Here is a 14,934-nt window from a genome sequence, read left to right on the forward strand (position 1 = left end):
GAGGACTGAACTGATCTTAGCTGGGAGTCAACCAGCAACCCTAAAGGGGCAAGGCTTGGTGTGATCACCCATGCTTTCTGTTGCGTGGTCAGAAGCAGGGATCAGTGAGACCTGCTGGCGTGGAAGTGAGTTGGAAGATGTTGAAGCTGTGGGTGGATGTCATGATATATCTCTGGGGTTTTTTTTGCAACTGGGATTAAAAAAAATATATGTATCGTGCTTCAATGTCTGCCTGGAGTTGGTAAGGGGAATATTGCTGCTGATTTCCCCCAGTGAATGAGTTCATCTAGTTTACCACCCACAATAGCAATAATGGTACGGATTAAGAGAGAAGGCCCATGTTACAAAATGCTGCAATACCCAGCCCTCAGTAAAGAGGCTAGGCTGTAGGATTTCGCACACGAAGAGCTATGGTATCTGACCAGCAAGCTGTGGCTCGGTGTGGTCAGTGGGCACGTGCTTGTCCAGGGTGGTGAGGGTGGAGGAAGACCTGCAAAACACTTTGTTTAACCCACGTGTCACCTCAGATTAACAGAACAAAACCAGCTGGTAATGAGTCACAGCCCCCAAGGGAAAAGGAGAGAGTGAGGCAGGAACGTCAGCTTGGGCTTTGCCTGTCTTGTGTGGTTTTTTGAGATAAAAGTAATCCTCCGAAACCTGGAGTTGGTGCCTCCTCATTGGGGCTGTGGTAAGACATAGAGCCTGAGCTGACAAGTGCTAATTCATCCCAAACCTGTGAGCAATTTGGCTATTGTGTGCATATAGGAAATTCAGCAAGCCTTCAACCAGGTCAGAAAAGTCTTGCAAAATGTATTTACTGCCCTGGGGAGTGTCTCATCCCATGGAAAACCAGCATAGCCCCTTGCATTTGAGTTGAATTCTGGGTCTCCTAAGGAGGGCCAGAGTTTCAGCAGGCGTAGGGTGGCTTAACTGTGGACATTGGCCTCTGCTGGATGGAAACCTGTACTGGGATCTGCACCTGCACCTCAGTTTGCACCGGTTATCGTCAGAAACTGCGTAAAACCTGCCAGGAGGCAGCAACATCATTGTTCTTCAGTGAGGCCAGGGGTCCTATTTGTCATTTAAATATGGGGGACTAATGACACTGCACTGGGCAGGTGCCCGCGGACTGCCCCTGTGTTTGCTAGGTGCTTGCTTCACCAGCCTTGGCCTCAGCCGTGACTGTCCCTGGCACTCTGCTGAGATGGACAAACTCGTGTCGCTTGGGATTGTCCTTAAGAAGTGAAATGCTGGTGTATTTATCTGTGGCCTTGAAGAACTGCAGCTTAATCCTGTACTTTCTTTCACTTAGCGTGTAAGTGTTGTGGGAAAATAGCATGCAGGTCCTGGAGACCCTTTCTCCAGGAGACTGCAAATGCACCCAGCAGGTATTTATTGTTTCTGGTGTCCTAGGACGAGAGAGCCGGACCAGCCCTGCAGAAGTATCTAGCTGCATACCTTTCTGGGCTCCCTCTGTCTGCTCTTGTTGCAAAAAGGCAAACAAGCTACTGGAGATCCCCAAGATAAGCCTGCTGGGCTCGTGGGGTCATGCAGCAAACGATGGAGATATCAGGCAGTGGGCAGCAAGGGCCCTTGAAGCATCAGTAGGACTAGATTTCCCTTCTCCAGTGTGACATGTCCTCTGTGATGTGTGCCAAGCTGCTCAAAGAGAAGGTGCTTTCAGCTCTGAGATGAGAGCCTGGCCAGCTCTCGGCTTGGCAGGGTGAAGATGGAAATGGGATAGCTTTGGTATTAGAAAGCAGTGTGCTTGGGAGCTCCATCCTCAGCATGGGCAAAGGCAGTGATTAAATGGCTGGCTGGTCATGGATAACCTTTGGTCTTGGCTTTTGTAGGCTTTAAAGTGAAAGCTTGTGTTTATACTAAAGGGGAAAACCATATAAATCATGTTAAAAGCACAAGTCTAAGAGGAGGAGATACTGGCCTTGTCATCTAGACTCCAGCTAAATTCCCTTCCCTGCTGTCGCTGTTGGCTTTTCCTGACCGGATCTCCAGACTGACCACCATGGCTGCAGTCAGAAATTTTTCTGGGAATGGCCAGTCTGCAAATCCTTAAATGCACCTGGGTCACTTTGGTGGAAGCAGGCTAGGAGGCGATTGCATTTGCAGTCATAGCCCATCCAAAGCTGCTGACACAACATCAGGTGGTGGGAGGGGGTGAGGGACTCCTTCACTTGCCTCAACTGCAACCAGGAGAGCCGGTCTGCCTTGCGGGGTGAGGGGTGCATGGGAAAGACTCCCTTGCAGCTGGGTACGACTTGTCACCTTTCCTTTCATTCATGTGTTCCTGTCGGTGGCTCGAGCGTGAGCAGCCCCTCAACTGCCCCATGCCACCAGCCACGTACTTGAGGCTGACTACCACCATGCCAGCGCTGCCATGTGCCTCTATGCCGTGTCCCTCGTCCGGTGTGAATGCACCATCTGGCTCTTTGCTGAAGGACATCCTGGTCCTTCAGCCATGTCCTCCGGTGGAAAACACCTTCTGGACCGAGGGCTGCAGGCGCAGAGGGGAAATGGGAGGTGCAGGGAGGCGAGTGGGTGCTGCTTGGGTGCGTGCAGCACCTTGCAGTGCTCCCTACCATGCTGCTTCCAGCCTACGGGAATTGAAAGGAGACTGTGGCACAGAAAGGAGGAGGGGAAAAAAAAAAATTAAAAAAAATCATTAGATCAGGAAGCAGCTGGGCCTGAAAGCCTGGCAAAGGTGCAGTGGCTGCCTCCTGGTGATGTCCTGTGGCTGCCCCTTTCCCCCTTCCCAAAGCCCTCCCTGCATGGAGGGTGTCCGCAGGGGCTTGTTCCGAGGGGAGGATGCCTGCAGTGCGTAGGGAGCCGAGATGCGGATGTGAGATCAGAATGGATGAGGCTGGGAGGGAGTCCTCTGTCTGCCCTGGGAAAACCCCCTGTGGGTCTATGCAGGGCAGCGAACCGTATTGTCATCTCTGCTACATCTTCATACTGCTAGGGCTCGAGAGGTGTCGTTCCTCCCCATCCTTGAGATTCACCAGGAAAGGTGGACAAGTAGGCTGCATCTGGGTTAGTGGATGTGGTTAGTGGCATTTCGCAGCGTTGTTTTAAGGAGCAAAAGAAAAAAAACCACTCCATTTTTCCATCATCAAGCAGAGAAATCTTTTGTGCTGCCTTTCAAAGGGACCTTGAGTAGCTGCTAAGAAATCATCAGCAGTTACATCACCTCCAAAGCGGCTACTGCAGGCACCTGACAGCTTTGTCCCACTGCCACCCTGGGGGATCATTAGCGCTCCAAATTCCTCACCCTTGGAGAAAGCCTGCATCTCCCGCTGGGAAGGAGAAGCCGCTATGCAGTTTACAATGCTGTGAGTGGCAGAAGGGGATCAGTAGATGGGCTGAGGTTCACAGCAGATGGGGTAGAGCAGGGGGACACATCCTGGAGTTTCCTAACCCCATCCTGTTTGCTAAGCTGAGTTCATCAGCCTGTGCAGGACCTGAGCATCTTTTAGTGAGCCGAAGGTGCTGCAGTAGCATCGCCTCGGGCCGGAGATACAGCCGTTGCCTGGCAGCTGCGGGTTTCCAGGGAAACCAGAGGTGCTAACTTGTTAATGAGCCCCGCGTCCCTGATTGCTGCTACAAAATAATAATAATTAGTAATAGGCCCATGATTTAGGAATCCCTCAAACGGCATGAGCCTGCCGAGGGGAGTTCGCTAAGTGCCGAAGCACTTGAAAGAAATGAGGGGATGGGGAGGAAAAAAGGGTGGAGACCTTGGAAAAAGTGCTGCGTTTTACATCTTAATAAGTGTCTGGAGAGCTGGGGGCTGGTGGGGTCCTGCCAGCGTCCCAACGGTAAGCCTGGGGCTGGTGGCAAAGCTGACCTGGATGGATGGAGGAGCCCTGGCCAGGCAGCATCTCGCTGCAGGGCTCAGAGGACATGGATATTGTCCACATGCAGGTGAGCTGCAGGGGAAAAAGCCAGATCACTTAGCTCAGTGCTGCTGGGTCCCCAGTGGAGATGGCAGTTCTTTGGGAACGGCTGCTTTCGTGGGTTACTGGGAACAAATGAGCAGGCATTTCTCTGTGGTGCTCTTATCCCTTGGTAAACTCAAGGTAGAGATGCCACCAGAAGAGCATGCTCCTGGGATGAGCATCACAGGGAGTGTGCTATAGATCCAGTCTCACTTAGGTGATGGAAATGTGTTCATGGGGTCAGAGCTGCTTCCCACAGCAAAGCTGGCCTGCCTGAGGCAGCGAGGGGAGCATCTCCTCAACTGGACTGCGTGTGGAGATTAGAGCTCGCAAGGACACAACTACTAGCTTGCTGCAAAGAGTGGACATGCCGGTTAGTGAGGTTTATGGTTGCTACAGAGACATGCTGGCCTTCCAGTTGATGTCTCCAGTACAAGAGAAACCAGATCTGCACCCTTCCCATACCACATCTCTCAGCTGGGGGCCTTGTGCAAGGCGAGAAATTGAGGGAAGTGGCCTCTACCTCGGTGACCTGTGTTGGGCCAGCACAGGGATGAGTTCCCATGGTCTGTCGTGCCACACAGATGATAGACTCAGGCTGGGGTGTGTTCCGGGTTTTCTTGCTCTCTTGCCTGGCCTGGCCAGAAGAGGGTCACAGCCAGGTTGAAGACTTGCCCTTAGCCTGGCTTGCTATGCGCACCTCTGTCACGGTCATGAGTTGTTTGGCCATCACGCCTCACCTGACACACATGTTTGTGGAGGTGACACTGGGGACAGAGTCCCGATGAGCGGGCAGTTGGCCCAGACTGTGTGCTAAGCTCTGCTTGTCTTTCTGACCCTCGGCTGCAGTGTGGCCTCTCCTGCTTGGCTGTCCCCATTCAGCTAAGCCATGTGCCCATCTCCTCATTACAGGCACTCCAGGGAGAGGTGGGATTAAAGGATTATGGTAATGTTCTTCAGGAACACTCAAGAAGATTAAGAAGGATTTAAGAAACTGATAAGAGAGGGACACAGCTATGTTTCTGAAACCATAATTTAGGTTCCAGGTTAACCTTTTCCCCTGGTCTGTCACCGTGGTGAGAAGATCTCTTACTTCAGCAGTGCTCTATAGCTATGCCTGTTCCTTCAATTTTCCTTTTGACCCATCTGAGCAGAAGCAGAAAGATATCTTCCTTCCTTCTCTGGTAGCCTTCTCAGGTATGGAGGCATTAGAGCTCGTTCTTCTCAGACCATCTCACACACAGCCTGCGAGGTACTGTGAAGGTCTCGTAGCCCCTCTGCTGGTACCTGGGGTACCTGTTAGCTGGGGATGAACCCACCGCCCCTCAGTCTGGCTTCAAAATGTCCTGTGGTTGCTGGCAGAGAAGTGGCTAGTCTGCCTTTGACCTGGCTGGACATACTTTTAGAGAAGTCCCTGTGTCTTGGGTCAAATGCCAAGGTTACAGCTCCCTATGACCATACTCAGTCGGTCATCTCCATCCCCTGTAAAGGCTCCCAGAAAGAGGGGCAGAATGGACCAACCTTGCCCTGCCTTCCCCCGCATCTTTCGAGTGGAGCTGGGAGTGGGACCTGGCTGATATGTCACACGCGTCTGCCACCAGGTCCACCTGGGCGTGCTGGAGCAGATGTTTATCCGGTTGTTCTGCAGGAGGGTGGCTATTAGCTGAACTGAGAAACCTCCTCATCTGTCTTCTCCAATCTTTTCCACCCAAGATCCCGGTCATCTGCCAGAACTTCAGGCATGGAAGGCCTCTTCTGAACGGGTTTCTCTCAGAGCGGTTAGGCGATCAAGGATCTATTATCTTTCCCAGACCCCTCTGTTTGTGTCTGAGACCCTCAAAGTTTACCCCTTGCTCGTTATCTGGAGAGCAGATACCATGTTATCTCCAGAGATGCTGTGCAATGTGTCACCCCATGTTGGATCACTCCTTCCTCCCACTTCAGTCTTTCACACTCATCCCTCTGCTGTGGTATTATCCCCATCTTTTTTGTCTGTCGACTCTCTCTGTTCCTTTTTTATTTCTTGGATGTAATTGGTAAAGCCAAGAAGAATTCGCAGCCTGGTGTCCTGATGGGGAGGGGAGGCAGAAAGTGATTTGGGGAGTGGGGTGTGAAAGGAAGACGAAGGGGAAAAGCTGGCTAATTTGCATCCTTTCTGAGTGCCCTGGCTCTATAGCCAAGGTACAGCAGGGGGTCCTCTGGCAAGGCGGTAGCAACGTAATGAGGTATGTCATATCCCAGCAGGAGCCAGCCTCGGTTCCCCCTCAGACCCCCTAATTAGAACTGTTTCAATTTTTAAGCCCCTCTGGAGGAGTGCTGGGGGGAGGTGGGGGAGTGGGGTTCCTGCGGCGGGGGGACTGCCAGCCGCCCGCCGAGGGGGCAGCTCTAATTGGAGTCGCCACGAGGAGCCACAGAGCGGTACAAACTCACCATGGGGCCGGGGACAGTGATGCCGTAGTGCTGCGGGGCTGCCAAAATGCTTTGTGCCAGGAGGGGCCATCACTATTGCAGCTTTTAGGGGATTTCCCCCCCCCCCCCCCCCCCCCCCCCCCCCCCCCAATTTGAATTACCGTGTTGGCAGAGGCAGCAGGGGTGTGATACAGGGGCAGGGGAGGATTGCACATCCTATTGTGGCCTCGTATTGGGAGCTTGGATCCTGAGGCTGAAGCCTGGGACATCTACGCCCTGCTTTGAGAGGCAGGTCTGGTAGCCCAGGGAAGCTGGGGCCATTAATGCTGGAGTCATGAGCCAGAGCAAATGCTGGAACCCCCATCCTCATATTCTGTGGCTTTCCATCCTTTTCTTGTGACCTGGCTGTGTCCTCCAGGTTTGGTGACTGGTAACTGAGGTCCCTGTCATTGCACCCAGTAGTGTGTCCTACTCAAGCATCTCTTTTGTGTCTTGAGCTACCATTGCAGTAGGTGCCTGCACCGCAGGGGCTTCGGGTGTAGTAGCTTCTAAGAACTGCTGGCTTACTCAGATCAGGATGACTCGTAAGCCTCTTCTAGTCCACAGACCAAATCCTGGCCCTGCAGAAGTCAATGAAAAACTTTACACTGGCCTTTTCAGGCATGGTCATATTCAGATCTATTAAAGCTTCCATGGAACAGCTTGTGGGTTCTAAAACACCGTCTGGCAGGAACAAGAGGAGCCTGGTAGTAGCCCAGGCTTATTTTCTGAATGACTGCAGCCGCATTAAAACCTAATGCCATTAAAACATGCCTGCAATGACGTGTGCCATTAAAACCTAAGAAGACACCCTGAGCTGAATGACCCCCCAGCCTGCCTATTGCTTTTGCAGACCCCATGGGGTGGGTGTGGAGGAAGCTTGTTCTTCTGGTAGCACTTCAGAGAGCACCAGGCTCGACCCTCCTTAGCTCCTAAGATGGAGCCCAGATATGTACCCCTGTATACAAACCCCCTTTCAAAGTCTGTGCAAGTTAGATGCTGGAAAGCAGTAGCTGCTTCTGGGCCATCTCGGTCCAACTACAGCTTCCCAGGGCTTCTGCCCTAATGCCTGGCCTGTTTCTTGAAGGCAGGGGCGAAGGTCAGCTTGACTTCTTGGCTTCCAAGAGAGGTCATCTTCTCTTGACTTGCCAGGAGGCAAGCTGACAAGATACCCATGAGCAGGTTCTGATAAAAAGGCAGGTGAAATCTAGTGTGAAGTGACGGACGTGAGTGAGCAAACCTGATTTGGTGGTGTGTCTGATGGGCCCCGAACTAGATAGTACCATGCGGCAGCAAAACCTTAGAGCTGAGCTAAGCTGATTCTGTGAAACCATTAGCTTGGCAGAGGTCAGAAAAGGCAAATTGAGCATGAGAATCTGCTGGGCTGGGAACAGGGAAAGGAGGAGACATCTTGCCCCGTGCAGGTCCCCAGTGTGCCTGCCTCTCAAACATGGTGTGTTGGGGCTGGCTAGGGTGGCAAAAGGTGTCTGTGCAACAGGCGGCTCTGTAGATGCTCTGACCTGAAAGGCTCCTAAACAAGGTCTAAATGTGGTGAGAACCGTGGGAAAGGTGATTAGGGAACAGGCATGCATGGCCTCTTCCAGTGCAAGTAGTAAGGGTCACCCAGAGGAGCCATCAGTTAGCAGATTTGGAGCAAACCAGGAGAAGGACTTCTTCATCGTAGCTGGCAAACTGTTCCACTGCCTGCCACTGGCCACTGTGCCTGTTAAAAGCTGACATGGCTTCAAAAAGCCATTAGACAAATTCATGGAAGAAAGCTCCACTGAGGGCTATTAAATACAAAGAGAAAACCTCTGGCTTGGGCAGCTCTGGAGCCAGAGGTACCCGCGGGCTGGGAGAACATACCTAGAAAGTGTGACTTGTTGCACTCTCACGCTCTTCTGAAGGCATCTTCTGAAGGCCAAGCCCTTGGGGACTTGGCCCAAGGTGAATGTCGCGTCCTGCACAGCTGACCGGTCGTCTTCTTTCCTCTCTTTCCAGGTTCAGCACAATGAGTTGGCATCCTGGGTGTTAGCAGTGTGAGGAGTCCAGGACGGGTGCTGGCCTGCTCACCCCTTACCCCCTCGCTCGTTCCCCTCGGGGAGACTAGTGCTGGTGTCCCTGCCCTGCCCTTCCACCCCTTGCCCCCCACTTGCCATAGAGGGGACGGGCCCGTTATGGCTGGGGACAGGCTCCCACGCAAGGTGATGGACCCGAAGAAGCTGGCCAGCCTCCTGAGGAATGGAGCGGAGGGCACCCTGGTCATTGACAGCCGCTCCTTTGTGGAGTACAACTCCTGGCATGTTCTCAGCTCTGTCAACATCTGTTGCTCCAAGCTCGTCAAGAGGAGGCTCCAGCAGGACAAGGTCTCCATCACAGAGCTCATCCAGCCTGCCTCCAAGATGAAGGTAGGGGATCTGGCCCTCACCTTTCCTGGTGGATGCTCGCACCCTCTTCCCCAGTAGAAAGGGGCAGGTTGGGAATGGGATACAGACTGGCCTAAGGGCCGGTCTGTGCCTGGTATGTGCAGCATCCTCCTCCATCCCTTGACCCCAGTATCTGCCAGCATCTCTCTGGCACTCTTTGGAGAGCTGGAGCGTGAGCTCATGCAGCCACAGGGCTGTCCTTGGGGACCTGTTCGTTGTGCCCACCCCGGTGACATGGCTCCCTGCTCCAGGAGCTCTCCCCAGGCAGGTCTAACAGGTATATCAGCCTTAGAACTTGTCCTATGCCAGCAAACAACCCCCCAAAGACTTCCTGGAGCTGTAAGCTTAATCCCCTGCTAAAAACTCTTCCCCTCCCCTCTGTCATCTCTAACTCCATTCAGGGACATGTAATCCTCCTCCCCTGTGACGCCAGAAGCTCTTATCCGGTGTCATGGCATATTATCTCTCCCAGGCTCCTCTCTCTATCACTTCTGGTTAAATAATAGAGGTGGCTCTGAGCCACGGAGCTGGGCTGGAGCCCCAGCCAGAACAGCGCCGGGTGCCCCTGCGGTGCCATAGGCCAGGTCCTGCCCTCCGCTGAGATGCTGCTGGAGGGCTGCGCCGGTGGGTGCTGGGCTGCGGGACGAGCCAGAGGGTGGTTTGCCGTCGCAGCCTGCCCTCCCGCCGGCTCGCTTTTACCGTTCCCCCCCTTCCGCCTTGTAATTTTATGGCAAAGCGAGGGTAATTCGGGCGATTAATCAAATGCTGGGCCCAGCTGGAGCCATCTGCGGCGTGTCCCCCCCGCCGCCCTGCGAAGCCACTGCTGTCCGCATTGGCTGCTGGTGACATCACCCTGCCGGGATCAAGGGGACTCGCAGCACGGGGGGCCGGCCTCGCGCCAGTCTGCTGCGGTGATGCTCCGGGCTGGGCGATTTGGAGGGGATTGCAGAGACTGATTCCTGAACAGCTTTAGCTGCTCTTAAATCCCCGGGAGAATAAAGCAGAATAATCAGTTTTTCTCAAGCTAGGAGAAGAGCGGTGCAGCCGCCCTCTTCCCGGCGAGGGTCACCTCTGCAGTGGCCACCGTCACGTGGAGCGGCAGCAGCAGCAGCAGCAAAAGCGATGCGCAAGGGGGAGGAAGAAGAGGAGGAGGATGGGGAAGGGGGAAGCATGGAAGAGTTAACGTCAGCTGATGCTGTCTGCCTGTAAAGCTGCAAAGGAGCAGTGGCTCCCAAAGGGGTCAGCTGGTCCATCCTGGTGGTCCCTGCTCTGTCCCCATAGAAGGAACAATCGCCTCCTCCCTGCTCCTGGATCATTGTGTAATGGTCCAGGTATCGGCTGGGGATGTGATTATAACCAGGGATGCTAGGGGGGCAGAGGAGAGGCATTGCCACCGTCTTTAATTCATGGCTTTTTCCTTCTTTTCTATTTTTTTTGGTACGGCTGAAATCTCTCCTGGCACATCCACGGGCAGGAGGCAGCGTGCCCCTGCTGCCACTCTGCACAGCCCCTGCCGCGCTTGCTGCTTGTGCGCTGGCTTTCCCAGTGCATGCAGCCCGGGAATTAAGTAAGCTTGAGGGCACCCTTGTGAGGTTAAGCCACTTGCCCTGGGAAACTGGAGAGGGAGACCGGGGGGGTTCATAGCCATATCCTCATCTGGCATAAAGCAGGGTGGTGGCCGTGGCTTGGAGTGTCCAAGCCTTTTCATGCACACACCTGCAAGTTTGCATTTTGGAGTGATGAACTCTCCTCTCCCCCTTTCTCCTTCTCCCACGCCTCTGATTTCAGCCATTTGGGTCACGGATGTATTTTGGGACCCCCAGAAATCAATATGGTCTGCTGCCTCAAGGTGCACAGACCCTCAGAGGGGGATGCTGAAAGCCAGTTTAGACCTCTGTTACCCCCGTGTCGTTTCCCTGCCTCCACCTGCCTGGCCAACCTCCCCCCCTCCTGGCCCTGCTCTGCCCCTGGCTCCCCGCACCGGGGCTGGGGGAGGCGGTGGGGCGAAGCGGGAGGGGACAGGGGGCACGGCTGGTGTTGGGAGCAGATGGCAGGAAGGGTGACATCAGTGGCGCGATTGTCCGGCCCTATTATTCCTCCTGACGGGCCTCCCGCCCTCCTCCTGTTTCCTGCTCCCGGCTGGCTGGGGCTGCCGAGACAAAGGCAGCCGTCAGCGACGCGGGGCTGCCCAGGCAGGGAAAGGGCACCCCTGAGCCCCGACCTTGTCCTGCTCCTCCTCGCCTGCCCAGTGCAAAGAGAGCTCAACCTGCGCATCCCGGCTCAGCGATGCCCCGGGTGGCGATCACCTTTTAGGGAAGGAGGCAGGAGCAGATATAGAGCAAAGCTTTTAGGTAACCCTACCTGGTTTTCCCCTTTGCTCCTCCCGCCTGCGTGCAGGCAGGGGGGATGAGAGCATTTGTCTAATTTGCTTTTCCGAGTGCTCGCAGCCCTCTTTTCCATACCGCTGTTAAGGAAGGATGCCATTAACGGTGCTTCTGGATGTGCGGTTTGGAGCAGTGCTGTGGGATAACAGCAGCTCCTGGCTTTTTTGGTGCAAGGAAAGGAAAGGACCATTTGGTACGAAAGAAGAAAAGGGGAAAATAAAAATCCCTTTCTTTTCTCAATGAAATATGCCTACTATCGTGGGTATAGCTAAGCCACCGCTCCCCAAGCCCCATTGTGTGCCATCTTCCCGTGGTGCCCGAGCTAGGAAAAACTGCAGCAGCAATTCATTTCCCAATTAGCAATAGTCTCCCTCCACACAAAAATGGTACCAATATACTGCTCTGGTTTTGTTATTGAACCCTTCTCCCAATACCAACAATAATAAATTCTCTCAATAATTAATTCCAATAACAACTGGAATAATTCAGCTCCTCAGTGCAGTTTCAGGGGCAGAGGTTATGGGAAATTCCTGCTTGGGGTTTTCACTAGCATTTCTTGAGGGAAATGTTGAAAATTTCACTTCTTCAAGATCCCCCTGGAAAGTCTTTCCACCTCTCAACCTCTTCTCGCTTCCTGAAATGTAGCTATCTCCAGAGCAGCTATAGCCACAGTTTGAGGCATGACAGGGGTCTCTTTGGGTGATGGGAATATTTATTTATTTGCATTAGGAGCATGGCTCTGCAAGCAGCTGTTTTTCTTGAGGGAAAGCCGGGGCTTATTTTTGAGCCATGTGCCTGGCTGCTCTTTATGTTGATGGAAGCCCTGTTATTTCAGTGGGGTGATTCACTGTATTTTGAAACAATATGTGACTGAGATGTCGGTAGTAATTGGGATAATAAGAATAGCTCGCTCTTGTCTTAGCCCGGATCACCTGTAGAGCATCATCATCCCTGCTTGGCAGCCGGAGAGAGGCGGAACAGGGACCCGGACTGCATTGAACCATCCAGTGCCTAGGACCAAACGTCCATAAGGGAGTTACCTCCAGCCAGAGCTGGGGAGGGTGATGGGGAGCACTGGGCTTGGCATGAAGGCAATGGATGGTCTCAGCTGGGGTTTGGTTGGAGCTGTTGGCCGGGTGGTCCCTGCTCCGGGCTGGCCATCCCCCCCCTGCTGAGATGCTGGCAGGGAGGAGGTTTGTCCCTGAGGAGGTGCCCTGGGGCACCTCCAGTGCTGGGGTGGGCCAGCAGCTTTTCAAAGGCATGCATGGGTTTGGAAGCCCCACCTAACGTCCGCTTGGGGCCAAAAGACTTGGTGTGCCTTGGCCCCGCTGTCCCTTGCTGGCTGGATTTGGGGACCCTTTCTGGAGGGTGATGCCTCGGGGTTTGGTTACTTCAGCAGTCTTGGGGTGATGGCAACCCCCATGGGAGAGCTCCCACCAGGGAGATGCTGCTCCTCGGAGGGACTCCTCTGTTATCAGCCGTGCTCCTGCCCTATGCCAGCACCTGGCAGAGGCAGGAATCTGGCCCTGAGCGTCTCTTCAGCATTATCCTCCTCCTCTGCCCCGGTTAGCTTTTAACCTCTGTACATTTAAGGCCACAGATGGGGCTGTGCCTTCCCCTGCATATCAGGAGTGCGTGAGGTTAATGGGAGACCCATGGACCTGATTAAACATCTCCCTCTCATTTCCCTTTGTGGCAAGGAGCCAGGATGCTGGTGCGGGCTGCTCGTGTGCTCCATGAGGGCACCTCAGGACCATCCTGCAGGCATCCTCGCCCCAGCAAGCCGAGCGTTTATTTTCTGCAGCCAGGCCATGCGAGGCCAGCGCTTGTTTGGCATTTACATTGAGTGAAACCTTATAACTTTAATAAGATGTAAACCGTGTCGCACATCTCTGCCGTCGCTCAGCAACCCTGCAGTAATGGCCCAAACAAAGCCTCCCCGTGCGGAGGGAACACTAAATCCTATTGTGGGATAATTCTGCTCTGCCAGAGCTGGTATCTTCCCTGCAGCTGCCCCGGCCTGGACCACGCAGCTGGGACAAGCCCCTGCCCCGCCGCAACTCGGTCCCCACCTCACCGTGCTTTTGGGGAGATGCTTTCGCTGGCATGAGGCTTCATGCTGGGGACTGGGTTTTTGGGATGTGCTAACAGCATGCTAGGAGGGGCCTGAAGGGATGGTGGACCTACTAAGGACTGGTGGGCTCCTGGCTCCGACCTGGCTCAGCAGCCACCATGTTTCCCTCCAGCTGTGCTTGGGATGGCCTTCTGCAAAAGTCCTGCTTCAGGGATGGCCAAAGAAGAGATGCTGGAGTAGATCCTCAGCTGGCTTACCCCCAGGTGGCTTCGGTCATTTTTCGGTGTCTTATTTTAAAATTCCCACGTCCTTTTCTCTTCCCTCTCATCCTGCCACTGCCTTTTCTTCCCTCCCGTCATGTCACTGACCTGTGGGGCCAGTTTTGCTCTCCACTGCCTCGTGCCGAGCTGGGGACAGGCGGCTCCTTTGAGTGCCCCCCTTCCTAGTGCAGAGCTGCGCGTGGTGCCCCAGCGGGGATTTCTGTCAGTGTGGGGCCATCCTTCTGCTGCAGTGAGGAGACATGATGAGCTCAGCTAAATCAGTGCGCCCTACAGTTTTATTTGGATGGCGCTCATGTTACCAAGCAGGGAAGCACCTGCAGCAGGGTGTGAAAGCAGCATTAATATCAACAGCAACCCCGAGCGAATCTGCTCTGTTGGTAAGATAGGGCATGGCAGTGAGAGAGCAAAAGGAGGCATGTGTCCATGAGTCGTTCCTAGTTCAAGTGGTCTCCTAAAGAGGTTTCAGAGAGGACTGGGCAGGGGGTGGGCAATGGGCAGCTCCAACACAAGCTGGAGGAGAGAGCGGCTCGGGGGCGCAGACCCTCCTTCCCTGCTGCTGCTGCCTCCTCCTCCTCCCACAACGTGATGGATGTGCCTTACCCTGCCGGCTGGGAGGGCAGGCGCTCACAAGGCAGGTGTATGCCATCCACCCGGCTATTCAGCAGATGCGCTGAGCCGTGCCTCTGCAAGGATTTTTATCTTCTTTTAATGCATGGACCTTCAGGTAGGTGTAGGAACAGCCAGCTGTGCCTTGAGTGCTCTCGCTGCAATCCAGCCATCACCAGGCATGGGGGGACTCGTGCCTGCAGACAGCTGGCTGCCTGCGGGGTACCCCACCATCTCACCCGCTCCGGAGACCCTGCAGGGGGGGCAGCAGGGCTGGGTGCTGTTTGTGGCACATAAAGTCACATGAGAGCAGCCTGGGAGCTCCTTTCCCTCTTCCCAGCACATATCTGCAGTGTGCAAGAGCCACCATGCATTACAAAAGGAAGAAAGAGCATCCCCCTGAACATCCACCGAGCTAAAGAAGAGATTTTCCCTCTTCTTCAGCCCTCAGGGGTGATCTGCAGGTTTGGGTTGAGCTTCCAGAGGGATAGTGCCTACAGAGGTGTTACTGTGCTGGGCACCATGTCGCCAGGCTGAGCCCTGAAGAGCTGTTGCTCCAGCCCTGCTCACTCCAGCCACAGCACAAGGGCTGTTCTGGGAACACCCCTGCCTGCAGAACCACCCCCAAATCCCTGTGACACCAGCCAGGCTGCAGAGGAGTATCAGGAGGCAAAGGTTGGGTGGGGAGGAGGTGGTGGAAGAAGTCACAGCGACTTCTGGGATGCGGTTAAGTAATGGCAAGCTGAGGGTGAGCGATGGGGA

The 14,934-nt window shown here is 54.3% G+C and overlaps 1 protein-coding gene across 1 annotated transcript in view; it reads left to right on the forward strand.

Moving 5' to 3' along the window:
- Nucleotides 1-14,934, forward strand: part of DUSP8 (dual specificity phosphatase 8) — a 42,878-nt gene that overhangs the window by 6,182 nt on the left and 21,762 nt on the right. Inside the window, 1 exon segment of the mRNA XM_050897639.1 lies at nt 8,403-8,809. Within this exon segment, the coding sequence (XP_050753596.1) occupies nt 8,579-8,809 (231 nt within the window). The 5' untranslated portion in view covers nt 8,403-8,578.

This window comes from Gymnogyps californianus, chromosome 5, assembly GCF_018139145.2.
Source record: "Gymnogyps californianus isolate 813 chromosome 5, ASM1813914v2, whole genome shotgun sequence".
Lineage (NCBI taxonomy): Eukaryota > Metazoa > Chordata > Aves > Accipitriformes > Cathartidae > Gymnogyps > Gymnogyps californianus.